Source organism: Equus caballus, chromosome 13, assembly GCF_041296265.1.
Source record: "Equus caballus isolate H_3958 breed thoroughbred chromosome 13, TB-T2T, whole genome shotgun sequence".
Classification (NCBI taxonomy): domain Eukaryota; kingdom Metazoa; phylum Chordata; class Mammalia; order Perissodactyla; family Equidae; genus Equus; species Equus caballus.
In genome coordinates, this window is record NC_091696.1 from 37,616,148 (window position 1) to 37,633,484 (window position 17,337).

Consider the following 17,337-nt stretch of genomic DNA (forward strand, 5'->3'; position numbering starts at 1 on the left):
TCCCCGTCTACGTGTCACAGTTTCTTCATCTATAAACTGGAGAAATAATAGTACATACCTCATAGTGTTGTAAAGAGATGAAGTGGGCTAGTATGTCTCCCTAAAGCACTTAGGATAATACCTGAGACGTGTTAGCACTAGATAAGCGTTAACTGATGCTGCTGCGTTACTATTATTCCAGATTGTTCTCCCAGGCTGTATCAATTTTTCTTCCCACCGTCCTAACAATGTGTAAAATAATATTCATTTCTTCATACCTTTTTAAGTATTGGATAGTATAAATCTTCTTAGTTTTTGCCAATTTAATGACCAAAAAATGATATTTTGTCTTAATTGGCATTTGTTATGAGATTGAACATCTTTTCATAATGTTGGCCACTTATATTTTTAGCTTCTGTTTGTATACTCGAGGTTTTAATTTTTTCTCATTCATTTGTAGTACCTCTTCGTATATTCCAGATATTAAACTGTTATATAGTTGTAAATATTTCCTTCCAATCTCCCATTGTTTTTAAAATTTATTTTTCAGTACTATTGTTTATAGTTTCTTTTATCATAAAGAGGTTTAAAATTTTAAGTATCAGTTTTTTTCTGTATGGGTTTAGGGTTTTGTGTCTTTGAAAGGACTTTCTTGCTCCAACTCTATAGTTTTGGGGGGTTTTTTTAACGTTTAGCCTTGTAAAACCTCTTAAAGTAATTTTTATCCATAATTTAAAATAATTAGCTTTATTTGTCCCATCTATAACCAGTTGCCCCAGTGCTATTCATTGACTAGCATATTTTTTTCCTGATGCTTTGAAATGGCACCTTTACATATTCTAAATTTCTATACATATTAGAATGGAGAATATAGACATTTTTAAAGGTTTTAACATGTGTTGCCAAATTACCCTGAGGAATACATTTAGAAATTTATTCTGCCAGAGAATGTTTTGCTGTACCCCATCCCAACCCTGTTTTTATATTTTTAGCTTTTGCCAAGTTAGAAGCCAAAAAACGGGAATGTTGTTTTGTTTGGCATTTCTTTAATTACTAGAAAGAGAGAACTTGTAAAAAATATATACTTCTGATGTTCTGTATGCCATCTTCTTTTTTTAATTCTTTTCCCCAAAGCTCCCCAGTACATAGTTGTATATTTTAGTTGTAGATCGATCTGGTTGTGCTATGTGGCAGACCACCTCAGCACGGCCTGATGAGCGGTGCCATGTCCGCTCCCAGGATCCAAACTGGCAAAACCCTAGGCCGCTGAAGCAGAGCACATGAACTTAACCACTTGGCCATGGGGCCGGCCCCTGTATGGCTTCTTATCGTGAATAGTTTGTTCACATTCTTTATCCATTTTTCAATTTTGCTGTTTGATTTCACATTGATTTGAAAGGATTCATTATATATAAAGAATATTATCCCTTCATGTGTATTGCACACAGGTTATCGTTTACCTTTAAATTACAATCGTGGTCTTTTTCTTTATAGGGTCTGACTTTGCATGTATAGATAGAAAGGTCTTCCCCATTCCAGAGACCACAGTCAACTAGAATATTTTCCTTTCTTTTTATTTTATGGTTTTAATTTTTATATCCATATGTTGTCTTATTTTGGTGCATGGTATTAAGTAGAAATCTATCCTAATTCTTTTCTAAATGGTAGGCCAATTATCCAAAACAATTTACTAAATAATCCATTCTTTCCATTGTTTTCTACTGCCATCTTATCTATACTTGGCCTGTTGAGATGTGTTTGATTCTGTTTTATTGATTGAAATATCTGTTTTGCAGCTAGAGAGTTCACCTTGGAAGTAAGCACTCTGTAGAAGTTTTGTTTTCAAACACTGACTTTAATTTTGGAAGTTAAAAGGAAAACCCCTGTTAAGCTAGAGTAAATGAAGTGGATTGAATTGGGTTCTGCTTGGGTGCCTTCTGTCACCGTTCTGCCTTGTGGTCTTTAAACAGCATACTTCATTTGTTCTCTGGGACAAGGTAATAGGTGCTCTTAAGCTATTATAAAGCTAGAGAGAGAACTATCCAAGAGAAATACCAGCACCAGACGCTTTACTTGATGATTTAAAATATTAAACTCCAGAAGAAAATAGTTTCAGTGTTTAAGAAACACCTTTCTTGCCAAACATAATTGGATGTTACTCTTTAGGTCTGATCATCTCTGTGTTTTTATCTTTTTCTTCCCCCTGAGGAAGATTAGCCCTGAACTAACATCTGTTGCCAATCTTCCTCTTTTTTTGCTTGATGAAGATTAACTCTGAGCTAACATCTCTGCCAGTCCTCCTCTGCTTTATTTTATATGTGAGTTGCCACCACAGCATGGCTGATGAGTGATATCCAAACCTGGGAACCCAGGCTGCAGAAGCAGAGCACACCGAACTTAACCACTGCACCATGGGGCCAGCCCAAGAAACAAAGACTATTGAAGGTAAACCTGTCTCTAAAGCAGGAGTTCTCAAAATATCTATAGCTCAAATCACAGACAGATGGCTAATTTCTTTAATATTTAAAGAGCCCTCACATTTCGGTAAGGGAAATACCAACAACTCAATTGAAAAAACAAAAGATATGAACAGATAGTTACAAAGATTCTACAAATGACCCTTAAAGTTGTTCAGCCTATCTGGTAAGAGAAATACAAATTAAAACTATAGTGAGATACCATTTTTCAATCATATTTGCAGAGATCAAAAAATTTGGTAAATATTTTATTGGTGAGGATGTGATGAACTAGGAATTAATTGCTAGTTGAGGGTAAATTAATATAACTTCCACGGAGAACAATTTGGCAATATCTAACAAAATTTTAAATGCGTATGTTCTTTAACCCATAAATTTAATTTCTAGGAATTTATTCTACAGATATAGTCTCGTATGTGAAATGCATTTTGGAGTAAATATAAGAGGCTATTCTTGCAGTATTGTTTGAAAGAGCAAAAGGCTGGAAATAATCTAATAAAGGGAAATACTGGAGTGTTCCCTCAGTAGAAAACTGTATAAATAAAGTATGTCATATCCATATGCTAGAATACTATAAAGTCCTTTAAAAAGAGTATGGCAGCTCTATTTATACTCATGTGTAAAGTTCTCCATAATATGTTATTAAGTAAAACAGCAAAGTGCAGACAATATCAGGTGTTGGCAAGAATATAGAGCAACTGGAACACACATACTGCTGGTGGAAAAGTGAATTGGTACAACCTCTTTGGAAAACAATTTGGTATTATCTAGTAAATTTGAAGATGCATATACCTTATGGCCTAGCAATTTTACTTGTTAATAGGTTCTAGAGGAAGTCTTGCTCATTTGCCCAGGAGACATGTAAAAAAATGTTCATGGTACCATTTATAATCATGAAAACCAAATAACAGCAACAGCCTACTAGAAACAACTCAATTGTCTAGAGTAGAATAAATAAATTGTGGAGTACTATACAGCAATGAAAATGAATTATAGCTACATATAACAATTAGAATGAATTTTAAACAGTCATGTTGGGCAAGAAAAGTCATAAAAGAATATATAAAATGTTCTGTTCATATGAAGTTCAGAAACACAAAATTAAACAATTTGTTGTCTAGGCAAAAAAAATTGTAAGACTACAGGCAAGGGAATTAATAAGCAAAAAATCAAAGACAGTAATTACCTCAAGGGAGAGGAAAGGAATTAGGGAGAGCACATAGGCGATTGAAAAAGTAATGATAATTTTTTTTCTTAAACTGGCATGTGGGTACATGAGTGTTTGTTATGTCATGGATTTTTTAACCTTATGTATATTTTATAAATATTCTTTTATACTTACTAATTATTTAATAAAAATAATTGTGGAAAAGCAAGATGTAGAACATTATATATAATTTGTTTCCATAACTGTATGGATCTTTTTTTAAATAAAGAATACACACTTGTGTGTATGCATGCTTTATTCCTATAAAGATACACAAGAAACTGGTAGCTGTGGTTGTTGCTTCAAGGGAAGGGAACTGGGTAATTGGAGGCCAGTCGTTGAAGAGAAGTTTACTTATCGCTCTACACCACACCCTCCTGTACCTTTTGAATTTTTGTAGCAAATGTATATTGTAATGTATTCAAATCTTTGTTTAAAAAAAAATGTGCCCAGGAAAAAAGAAGGAAAGTTATTTATCATTTATGAGAGATGGCTGGAGAAATTCTAGTATTTCTAACCTTGGTGACTTTGCAAGTTTTGCCAAACCATATATGAAATAAAAGGAATACACATTTTTGTTGACTAGGTACTTCACCTCTCATGCCAGTTTTTCCTTAAAGGTTAAATTCCATGGAATATGGATAAAAGCTATTCTACTCTTAGCCCTTATCCAAAGCCTCACTAACTTTACTTTTCTTTGTATTGCTTAGTGAAGAATCTCTGAAGTTTTCCTCAAGTGTTTTTAACATCTTTTTTAATTCCCTTCGTATCTCAACTCTTAGTAAACACTACCTGCGCTTATATTAGAATAGTGCTATGCAGTTTGGATACATATATAGCTCACCAAAATGTCTATTCAGGCCCTGCCTTTGATAGGAAGCAAAAGTCAAACTTTGTATTCCTACCTTGAATAATTTAGAAATAGAATCTACTAATTGAACACTTCTCTTTTTTTTCAAGACTGTTCACAAGTATTTTTTCCACATGTTTTAGGGGAATAATTTGGGTCTTATTATTTAATTAAAATTACTTAAACATGGGGGCTGGCCCGCTTGCCTAGTGGTTAAGTTCATGTGCTCCAGTTCGATGGCCCAGGGTTCGCTGGTTTGGATCCTTGGCGCAAAACTATACACTGCTCATCAAGTCATGTTGTGGTGGCCTCTTACATACAAAATGGAGGAAGATGGGCACAGATGTTAGCTCAGGGACGATCTTCCTCAAGCAAAAAGAGGAAGATTGGCAACAGATGTTAGCTCAGGGCTAATCTTCCTCACCAAAAACGAAAAAATTATTTGTCAAACATGTCAAAGGCATTTATCTTCATTAAATGCTAAATCCGTTCTATTTCATAAAGATGCATTCGTTATCTCTAGTATAAGTGATTAAAGCTGTACAAATGTACCTGTATTTAGCAGACTCATACATTCTCTTACCAAATATAAGACGCCAGCCTTCTGAAAAGTCTCACCTTCTCCTTGATTGTTTTTGAGACAGAACAAGTCTGGTTGGCCTCTGTACAACATCCTATTTTAGTGTAGTACTAGTGGGTACTGCCAGGCATTGATGCTATTTCCACTGGGTAGCATGACATCTGTTGGTCACTTTAGTCAACATCACTGCTGCTTCTGAGTACTGCTGCTCCACCAGGCACCACTACTGCATCCTCTAAGTTAAATGTTGACATACTGGTATTCTCCAAATGATGGGGTATTGAGTTAGGTACATTGTGTTCTACTGAAATGGGAGAATTATTTCCATTTTATGTTACATCCTGACTAGAGCAGTACCACAACAGTATTGCCACTTCCACCAGTATCTTAGGGACTTTTAATAGAACTGGCTCTATTTTTTTCCCCATAACCTTTGCATCCTCCTTGGGCTTAGATACAAATCCACTAGAGGCAAATACAAGGGGCACATGCATTACTCAGAATCACTCCTCTGTGATGCGTGTTAAAGGCTTTATTACCAGATTAGATTTGCCTCGTAGACTTTTTCTTCTGTTAGAGTAAATTCTATCCCACAACAATCCTCAGTCTTTAATGCAAATAAACTTCTTGAAGAAGAGTGCCCCTTGGAACTCAAATCACAAAATTTCCATCCTCTATCAGGTCTTATAATGAAAAATGAGTCAGTAGGTATTAATCATAGCAGAAGTTGAAAATTGTACTCACCTTAACCTTTAGCCAGCACTTCAGGGTGAAAAAGAAATGACTTGCTGTCATGACTTTCTTATATGCCTACATCTTTCACCCGAGGAGGAGGAGTTAGGCTGCCTTACTGAATTGAACATTACGCAGCATGGCATTGGATCATACCAAACCCTGATGCTGTTTGCAGATTTCTCCAGACCGTAGTCCAAAAAGAGCAGTAAACCTAAAGGAATTAAATTTGGTTCTTTGGGAATTTGGGATGGTATCCCTTCTTTCATAGAGGTGACAAAAGTAAGGCTGTGTACTCTGTGCTAGACGTTGTAGCTTTGCCTGGGAGCCCTCTCCTCTTGGGGAGTAGGCTTGGCTAGTCCCGTTTCTAAAGCCTTTATTTTCACAAATGTAGCCCATTTTCTGGGACATTACCTACATTAGCACCTGCAACTGAGGCCCGAGTGCAGACATTATCAATTCTGTAGTCTTTTTTTCTTCTTCAAATCTCTGTTGCTGCTTCCTTCTCCTCCTTTCAAATTAGACAGACAAAAAATTTTGAGGGTCTCTATATTTACATTTTGCTATAAATGTCCCAGGAACCAGTATATTCCCCAAGACACATCTCAGCTAACAGTTGACCAGATATGGTAAAGATACATTTCTGATTCTATTGTAGGGATATCTTTGGGCCGTGAAGTAAATGAGAACATTATCAGGATTTCTAATTATTATCTGGATATGTCACTAAAATGTAACATATTTTGCTGGCTTATTGAAATAAATATTTCTATTTTCTCCTGTTTCCTCTTAAGCAGAGAATTAACTAGTGTCAGTGGTCTAGGAACACTACTGTTTAAATGATCCCTACCTTAAAATGAAAAATAATTAACTACTCCCTAATTTATCTTATATTTTGGAGGAAGAGAATAATGTGATAAAATGTGGCTTATTAAACCATAAGCACAAAAATTATATGGAACAGTTGATTCACTATTCATTCAATTAATATTTACTGAGGGCATTTCCCTGATGATTGTTTATGTGGAGCACCTTTTCATGTACCTGTTAGCCATTTGTATGTCTTCTCTGGAAGAATATCTATTCAGATCCTTTGCCCCCTCCCCCTTTTTTGGTAGCACACTCTTTGACTTTGCCCATTTTTTAATTAGATTGTTTAGTTTTTCGCTGTTGAGTTGTATGAGTTCCTTATATATTTTAGATATTAACCCCTTATCAGATAGATGGTTTACAAATATTTTCTGCCATTCCATAGGTTGCCTTTTCATTTTTTGATGGTTTCCTTTGCTGTGCAGAGGCTTTTTAGTTTGACATAGTCCCACTTGTTTTTGTTTTTGTTGCCTGTGCGTTGGTGTCATATCTAAAAAATCATGAAGACCAATGTCAAGGAGCTTTTTCACTGTTTTCTGCTTGGAGTTTTGCAGTTTCAGATCTTTAAGTCGTTAATCCATTTTGAGTTAATTTTTGTGAGTGGTGTAAGATAGGAGTCCAGTTTCATTCTTTTGCATGTGGTGATCCAGTTTTCCCAGCATCATTTATTGAAGAGACTGTCCTTTCCCCCATTGTATGTTCTAGGTGCCCTTGTCAAAGATTAGTTGCATGAGTTTATTTCTGGGCTCCTGATTCTGTTCTATTAGTCTATGTGTCTCTTTTATGCCAGTACCATTCTGTTTTGATAACTGTAGCTTTGCAATATAGTTTGAAATCAGGAAGTGTGATGCCTCCAGCTTTGTTCTTTCTCAAGATTGCTTTCTCTATTGGGGTCTTTTGTGGTTTCACATGAATTTTAGGATTTTTTTTCTATTTATGTGAAAAATGCCATTAGAATTTTGGTACAGATTGCATTAAATCTGTAGGTCACTTTGGATTGTAGAGAAATTTTAACAATATTAATTCTTCCTAATCAGGGAAATGCAAATCAAAACCACAATGAGATAGACATCACCTCACGCTTGTTAGGACAGCTGTTATCAAAAAGATGAGATAAATGTTGGAGAGGATGTAGAGAAAAAGGAAGCCTTGTACACTCTTGGTGAGAATGTAAAATGCTATAGCCTCCATGTAGATTCCTCAAAAAATTAAAAATAGAGCTATCATATGATCTGGTAATCCCACCTCTGATTGTATATCCAAAGGAAATGAAATCAGTATTTTGAAGAATTAGCTGCACACTCATGTTCATTGCAGCATTATTCACAATAGCCAAGATATGGAAACAACGTGAGGGTCCATCAACAGATAAATGGTTAAAGAAAATGTGATGTGTATGTACAATGGAGTATTATTCAGTCATAAACAAAGAAGGAAATGCTGGCATTTGGGATAAGACAGATGAACCTGGGGGATGTTATGCTATGTAAAATAAGCCAGACAGAGAAAAACAAATACTATCTGGTGTCACTTATATGTGGAATCTTAAAAAAAAAAAAAAAAAAAAAAAGTTGAACTCATAGAAACCAAGCAGAATGCTGATTGCCAGGAGCTGGGGGTGGTGAAAATGGGGAGATGTTGATCAAAGGGTACAAATTTTCGTTTGTAAGATGAATAAGTTCTGAAGATCTAATGTACAGCATGGTGACTATGGTTTATAATACTTGAGATTTGCTAAGAGAGTAGATCTTAAGCATTCTCACCATACACAAAAAATGTTAATTATGTGAGGTGACCAATGTGGTAATTAACTTGATTGTGATAATCATTTCACAATATATATATATGTCAGATCATCACATTTTACACTTTAAATATGTACAATTTTATTTGTCAGTCATACCTTAATAGAGCTGGGAAAAAATATATTGAGGACACATTATACGTAAGGTACAATACTAAGCATTGGCTATATATCGGTAAATAACATAGACACAGACCACACACTGAGCTTAGAGTCTAGCAGGTAAAAGAGACAATAAACAAAGAAACCATGAAAATAAACATAATTTTCATAAGTGCTGTGAAAGGAGAAGTGTAGTTTACTGTGGGCCTATAAAAGGAAGAAAGTACTAGGGAAATCTTCCCTAAGAAAATGATGCTTAAACTAAGATGAAAGGAACTGCAAGAGTTAGCAAGAAATGATGCTGCGTGCAGTGCATACAAAAGGAATAACGTGCAAAGGCCTGAAGTAGGAAAAAGTCCAGTGCACTTAGGAACTAAAGAAAATCAGTGGGGCTAAGTATCAAGCAAGAGAAGAGACTGAGAAGAGAGATACACCTGAAGAAACAGGCATAGTCCAGGTCCTAGAGGACCTGGTAGGCCATGTGAGGGATTTTGGTCTTCATCCTAAGAATGCTGAGAAGCCATTTAAGGGTTTAAGACAGTGTGACAAAAATCAGATTTGCATTTTAAAAACAGATACTCTGCATTGCAAAGAAGAAAGGATCGAAAGGGACAAGAATTGAGTGATGAGAATTGATAATGACTTAGATTGTAATGTTGCAGGTAGAGATGGAAAGAAGAGGATAGATTTTTATGCTTAGGAGGTAGATTCCACTTGGCTTAGTGATTTTGGGGTGGAGAGTTCTAGGAATTAGAAGAGGAAGGAGGTTAAGAATGGTTTGAGCAGGTGTATGAGTAGTGGTGACATTGAGTAGGACACCAGAGAAAGCCAGTTTGGGAGGGAAGATGAATTCATTTTTGTGTTTGTTGAGCTCAAGATGCCTGTGAGGCATCTAAGTGGAAATACTAAGTAAGCAGTAATATATAGGAATCTGGAGCTTAAAAGAGGGGCCGGCCCCATGTAGGCCTAGGGGTTAAGTTCAGCGCACTCTGCCTCAGCAACCAGGGTCTGCAGGTTTGGACCCTGGGCATGGACCTATGCCACCCATCAGCCATGCTGTGGTGGCAACCCACTTATAAAGTGGAGGAAGATTGGCAACAGATGTTAGCTCAGGGCTAATCTTCCTCAGCAAAAGAGAAAAAGCAATGTCTTAGCTAGAGATAAATTTGTGAGTCATTGGCTTATAGGTCATAAGTGAATCTGTGAACCTAGTTGAGATTGCCTAGAAAGAATTTGGAGTGAGATGAAAGAGGTGGTTTGAGAATAAACTTGAAGAACTCATTGGTGATGTTCTGTATAATTTTTGTTATGACAGGCTTGGGTTTTATAAGAATTGTACTTCATAATAACTTTCGTTGTTTTAACTGAGGCTTTCTGTTGTGAAATAGTAACCTTTCTCTTGCCAGATAGATTTGTCATCTCTTTATTATTTTTTGTATATTATCTATTATTTATTCAGACAGTGAATAGACTTTCAATTAATTGATCTTTTAAAGGTAATGCAGTTGATATCGTCTAAGCATCTGGGTTAGACAGTGAGCTTTGTCTAAATAAGGAACGAAGAACTATTCTTACTGTATATTTGTCTTTTAAATGGTTGAGGTGATATGATTTTTAGCTGTCTTCCCAGACATAATAAGGAAAATTGAATACTCCTTGGCAGTGTTTTTCTGTGAGCCATGGGGTATCTCCTTATAGAGAGCTTTAAAAATAAAATGTATTACTCTGGTAACCCGTCTGATGTAGTATCTGGTTGCCTTGGTCTCAGCTTGGTTTAGGATGGTGGGGTGTATGCCCCCTCTGCCTCTAGTCACAGAAGGCAGGATAAGAAATTGATAAGTTGGATTCTGCCAAAATTTAAAACATTCGTCCTTCAAAAGCCATTGTTAAGAAAATTTAAAGGCAAGACTGAAGGAGAAATATCTGTAAAACACATGTCAGATAATGGACTTGTATTCAGAATATATAAAGAGCTCTTATAAGACAAAGAACTTGATTTTTTAAAAGTAGGCAAAAGATGAGAACAGACCAAAGATGGCAAATAAGCACATGAAAATATGTTCTACATCATTACATAGGAAAGGACAAATTAAAACCGCAATAAGAGACCTCTACATACCCACCTCTGCATTTTAGATTGACTAAAACTAAAAAGACTGATAATACGAAGTGTTGGTGAGTATGGGGAGCAGCTGGAATTTTCATATATTGCTCGTGGGAAGGCAAAATGGTACAGCCACTTTAGAAAAGAGTTTGGTATTTTCTTAAAGACTTAAACATACACTTATCATATGACCTAGCATTTTCACTCCTAGGTATTAACACAGGAAGAATGAAAGTGTGTTATATTAGTCAGGATTCTCTAGATTATGGAAGCTAAGAAGTCCCATGATCTGCTTTCTGCAGGCTTGGAGATCCAGGAAAATCAGTGATGTAATTCAGTCCGAGTCTAAAGGTCTGAGAACCAGGGGATGTGATGGTGTAAATTTCAATCCGAGGGCAGAAGAATAGGACCTGAGATATCCAGCTCAAGCAGTGAGGCAGGAGAAAAAGGGGTGAATTTCTCCTCCCTCTGCCTATTCTATTCAGGCTCTCAACGGACTGGATAATGCCCACCTGCACCATCACACATGTCTACGTGAAATCCTGTACACAAGTGTTTATAGCAGCTTTATTCATAATAGCAAACAGTATGTGATTCTATTTATATGAAATTCTACAAGAAGCAAAACTATAGTAATAGCAGGTCTGTCTGGGGAGCTTGGGGAGGGAATTGATCGCAAAGGAATATGGGGGAATGTTTTGTAGTGGTGTGCATATTTTGTATCATGACTGAGATGGCTGTACACATATGTCAAAACTCATTGAATTGTACACATGATGATGAATTTTGGGGCGGCCGGGTGGTACAGTGGTTAAGTGCGCACGTTCCACTTCAGCGTCCCAGGGTTCGCTGGTTCGGATGCCGGGTGCAGACATGGCACCACTTGGCAAAAGCCATGCTGTGGTTGGTGTCCCACGTATAAACTAGGGGAAGATGGGCAGGGATGTTAGCTCAGGGCCAGGATTCCTCAGAAAAGAGGATTGGCAGTAGTTAGCTCAAGGCTAATCTTCCTTAAAAAAAAAAAAATGAATTTTATTGTATCTAAATTATACCTCAGTAAAGCTAATTTAAACAATTGTAAAGAGTTATCAGGAACCCTTTAGGAAATACTTCATTTGTAAAATGGGGCAAGAGACCTAAAGAAGTGAAGTTTCTTTGCTCAAAATTATGTGATTAATGTGCCTGTGGATAGAGTACCTATCTCCAGATTCCTAGTCTTGTGAGGTTGCCCAGTTCTCTTGGGATTAAATCACATCCTGGTGTGTATTGTGCTTTTAAATGTTCTGTGAGTGTGCATCTTGGCTCTGGAAATACACAGACCATGTGTATGTATATATTATAAGCTATGGAAATATAGCAATGATGTCTGTGTTCTTCTTCATACTTCCCACAATGTATTGCACAGAACGTGTGCTCAGTATTTGCTGTGAATGAAAGTTTAGCGTAGCACGCCGTGGCTACCAAGACTTGGACAGAAAAGTCAGGATTATCTCTTGGCATAGTGCCAGGCTTCTCAAGGTCAGCAGAGACCTTCTCTAATGTATGGATTTCCTAGACCACCATCTCTTTGCTTAGGAGATCACAGCTACGATAAATGTCAGCTAATTAATGAGAGATTGATTTTGTATATTTCTGTGAAAGCTCAGATAGTGTTTTCTGATGTTGAAAATTGGGGGAGATGTCACTTTACATTTTCAAACTGAAACCAAAAATAACTACAGTAGGAACACAAGCTCCCCTTAAAGATTAAATGGAAGAGCAGTTGTCAGAATCAGAACTTTTGTCTTTCTTCAAAGCTCTCCACTCTTAAATCCATCCTATTCTGTAATTGAGGGACCATGCTAATGGCACAGAATACTCATCTCAATCTTAAACTTCTTTCCTCACATTTGCAAGACTCTAAACTTTTGATTCATTTTTAAATAATTCAATAGATCTACATAAAATGAACACAGATTTATGATTTTTTTTCATCTAAGCCCAAGAAAGCAAGGAACTGAAAGGTACCATGAGAGAACAATAAATTTAAGAGGAAGATGGAATCCCACGGATTGGGTTTCCTTTCTTAAAGTACATACCTCTAGTGAAATAGCAGTATATCATTTAATAATGTTTAATATTTGTCAAGTTCTTACTGTGTAGCAGGCATTCGTTCTAGGTGCTTTACATACATTCCCTAATTGAAACCCTGGGTTTTAGTCCCAGCACTGCTAGTTGCTTTGTATCCTTGGATTTATCACTTAACTTCTCCCGGCCTCAGTATTCTCCAAACCCTAACTTGGGGAGGTTAGGACAGATGATCTCTGAGATCCCTTCTAGTTCTAAATTCCCTATTTTATGACTACTTTTGGGCAGGAGTTTTACATGATTGAGAACCATTCTGTCTGCTGCATTGCTTGTTTACTTCTTGATCATTGTCCATTGGTTTTTTTCTTTAATTGGGTTCATAATAGTTTACAACATTGTGAAATTTAAGTTGTGCATTGTCGCTTGCCAACACCATATAAATGCTCCTTTTCAACCCTTTTCCCAACCCCCAGTCCCCTTCCCTCGGTAACCACTGATCTGTTCTCTTTGTCCGTATGTTTATCTTCCACATATAGGTGAAATCATCTGGTTTTTGTCTTTGTCCATCTGGCTTATTGCACTTAACATAATACTCTCCAGGTCCATCCAAGTTGTTGTGAAGGGGAGGATTTTGTCCTTTTTTATGGCTGTGTAGTATTCCATTGTATATATATACCACATCTTCTTTATCCAGTCATTAGTCAATGGGCACTTGGGTTGCCTCCGTGTCTTGGCTATTGTGAATAATGCTACAATATATATAGGGGTGCATAAGTCACTTTGAGTTGTTGATTTCAAGTTCTTTGGATAGATACCCAGTAGTGGGATAGCTGGGTCATAGGGTGTTTCTATTTTTAGTTTTTTGAAGAATCTCCATACTGTTTTCCATAGTGGCTGCACCAGTTTGCATTCCCGCCAGCAGTGTACGAGGGTTCCCTTTTCTCCACAACTTCTCCAACATTTGTTATTTTTTGTGTTAGTGATTATAGCCATTTTAACGGATGTAAGGTGGTATCTTAGTAGTTTTGATTTGCATTTCCCTGGTGATTAGTGATGTTGAACATCTTTTCATATGCCTGTTGGCCATCTGTATATCTTCTTTGGAGAAATGTCTGTTCGTTTCCTCTCATTGGCAAACCTTTTCAGCGATTTGAAGGCTGTGGAGTTGTTATTAATGTTCAGCCTTTTCATCAAAATCTTTTGCAAATTATTCTGCAGTACTTTTTTGGCCACAAAAACTACTTGATGTACAAAATTTGTTTGATTTTATTCCGTTTACCAGTATTACCTGTCTTATACCAGCTCATTTCTACATGTAAAACATGGAGACTATTAGGTGAAATAAATGTTAAGATGTTAAACTTGGTTTCTTCTGCCAAATCAATCAGGGAAAAAACAGTAAGTATCCCAATATGATCTATTGAATTCCTCCATGGGAGTTTCTCATGATACTGAATTGAATTGAAATGGAATAGAAAATATAGACATAGTAATTTAAATTCCATTTTAGTTCTCTACCTGATTTACTTTAATCTCTTTTGCATTCTCTAATTTCTTTTAGATCCAGAGCATGTGCTTAAATTCATACATGATTGAAAGATTTCACAGCGGGTAATATAAATGCAATTAATACATTTTATTTAAATTTAATGTATAATACTCCATAAACATTTTGAAATTTTAAAATAGAAAGCAAATGTTTTCTGGGTTTTTTAAGGTCAGAATTGTATGAATTTATCTACATTCAGATAAGGTAGAATAAAAAGTACAAGGGTTCTCAACCGCACTCTACCTCCGATCCTACTTAGTCAGATTAGGCCATTCTTAGCACTGTGACAAATATTCTTCCACATATTTTTCATACATTGTATGGAGAGTTTAAACATTGTGGTGAGCTTTTTTGTTATGACTTCCTTGCACATTATATGTTAAGAGCATCAGTGATTGGGAGAGTAGTAGTGAGAACAGATTCTGGTACCGTATTGTACTTGTCAAGTACAGCTGACTTTAAAATAGAAATTCACTGCTAGTTTATGTTTAACATCTTTATAGAATTAGATCCAAGGCCAGTTTATAGAGCAAGAGCTGATAGAATAAGCTAAAATGAGAGGACAGTGTTGGGTATCTCAGTGTTGGGTATGATTTAGTCAACTATAAAATGAGATATGACCTCTGAACTACAGTCCTACTTAGAAACAGCTGGTAATAGTTGTATTTTAAATTGTGATAGAACAGCCAATAGGGAAAAGAAAATCAAACTAAAAAAGAAGCTTAATGATCATTTTTTATTTACTTTGTATCTAACAAAACCTTTTGTGATTTCATTCTATTAGCAAAGCATTCTCAATCCCAATGTTCCCAGCATTGCTGTTCCTATAAGATCTGTTCCCAGAGCTCTTATTTCAATGTCATTCAATCATTGGCTGACTACTTAATTAACGGAACAGAGACTTCAGAGGCCACACGCAGTAACGAATACAAACCTTATAGCACTATTTCGGGAAAGTCAGTAAACAAACAGTAACAACAAACCCTGGGAAAGGGAGGAATATGATTTCCATAGTTGTCACATTGTATTGTTTTAAACTTCCAATTTGCAACTAAAACTTACAAGACATAAAGAAACAGGGAAGTATGGCCTATAGAAGAGAAAAATACACACAGTGGAAACTGCCCCCGAGGAAGCCCAGACATTGGGTTTATTAGACAAAAAGTTTAATTCAGCTATTACAAATATGTTCCAAAAAGTAAAGGATGTATAAAGGATGTATAAAAAAATAAACCATCTATAAAGAATTAAATGAAAGTAAGAAAACAATGTCTCGCTACGTAGAGAATATCTAAAAAGAGAAATTGTAAAAAGAAAGTAGAAATTCTAGGGTTGAAAAGTACAATAACTGAAATTAGTTAAAAATTAGTAATAGAAATAAGAATTGGCAGAAGAAAGTATCAACTGACTTGAAGCCCGGTCCATTGAAATTAGCTAATCTGAAGAACACACAGAAAAAATAAAAATGAACAGAGCATGAGAGACCCGTGGGATGTGATCAGGTATTTCAACATACACATAATGGCAGTCCCAGAAGGAGACGAGAGAAAGGAGCAAAAAGAACATTTGAACAAATGACTGAAATCTCTCCAAATATGATGAAAAACTTTAATCTGCATGTTGAAGAATCTCACATTCCAAGTAGGATAGATTCGATCCATACCTAGACACATCATAGCCCAACAGTCAAAAACCAAAGACATAAAGAGAATCTTTTTTTTTTTTCCCAAGGAAGATTAGCCCTGAGCTAACATCTGCTGCCAATCCTCCTCTTTTTGCTGAGGAAGACTGACCCTGAGCTAACATCCGTGCCCATCCTCCTCTACTTTCTATGTGGGATGCCTACCACAGCGTAGCTTGCCAAGCGGTGCCATGTCCACACCCAGGATCCGAACCGGCAAACCCTGGGCCGCTGAAGTGGAACGTAAGCACTTAACTGCTCTGCCACCTCACTGGCCCCATAAAGAGAATCTTAAAACAGCAGGAAAAAAGTGAATCCTCGTGTATGTAGGATCCTCAATGCTATTAACAACTGACTTCTCATCAGAATCCATGAGGCCAGTGAGCGGTGGGATGAAATATTCCAAATGCTGCAAGAAATGGACTATCAACCAGGAATTCTGTATCCAGCAAAACTATCCTTTAGAGACAAAGGAGAAATTAAGACATTCTAAGATAAAAGCTGAGATAAATCTGTCACTAAGAAATACTGAAAGGCTCTTCAGACTGAAATAAGAATGCTAGGCAGTATTTCAAATCCACACAAAGAATTAGAGCACCAGTAAAGGTAACTACATAGGTGAATATAAAAGTCAGTAAACATGTATCTTTGTTTGTAGCTCTTTTGTCTTTTAAATAAAGCAGTAATTATAAAACTGTGTTGATGGGCTTATAATGTATAAAGATGTAATTTGCACGATAATAGTACAAAAGGAAGGGAGGGAATGGACGGATAGTGGAGCAAAGTTTTGGTATACTATTGAAATTAAATTGGTAAGTCTAACCTGTTGAGTTTCTTTTGAGATAAAATTCATAATTTTTTAAAGTCTACAATTCAGTGAGTTTTCGTATATTCACCATGTTGTGCAACCATCACCAATATCTAGTTCCAGAATATTTGGAAAAGAAAGAAAAACCCCATACTTCCCAAATCCTCCTCCACATTCCCTGGCATCCACTAATCTTTCTGTCTCTGGATTTACCTATTCTGGATATTTCATATAAATGGAATAATACAATATGTAGCCTTTTGTATCTGGCTTCTTTCACTTAGCATAGCGTTTTCAAGGTTCATCTGTGTTGTAGTGTATACCAGTACTACTTTTTTTTTTTTTTTTTTTTTCACTGAGAAAGATTTGCCCTCAGCTCACATCTGTTGCTAATCTTCTTTTCGCTTGAGGAAGATTCGCCCTGAGCTAACATCTATGCCAGTCTTCCTCTGTTTTGTATGTAGGTTGCTGCCACAGCATGGCCACCAACAAGTGGGTAGGTCTATGCCTGGGAACTGAACCCAGGC

The 17,337-nt window shown here is 36.4% G+C and overlaps 1 protein-coding gene across 2 annotated transcripts in view; it reads left to right on the forward strand.

Annotated features, from left to right (window-relative positions):
- MOSMO (modulator of smoothened) overlaps positions 1-17,337 on the forward strand; it is a 64,380-nt gene that overhangs the window by 34,900 nt on the left and 12,143 nt on the right. The window contains exon 1 of one of the 2 annotated variants that reach the window (XM_005598866.4): positions 2,247-2,424. The exons of the other annotated variant lie outside the window; for it this stretch is intronic. Within the exon in view, the coding sequence (XP_005598923.1) occupies positions 2,391-2,424 (34 nt within the window). The 5' untranslated portion in view covers positions 2,247-2,390. Of the gene's footprint in view, positions 1-2,246; positions 2,425-17,337 lie in introns of those variants that run through there. 2 annotated transcript variants of the gene reach the window in all.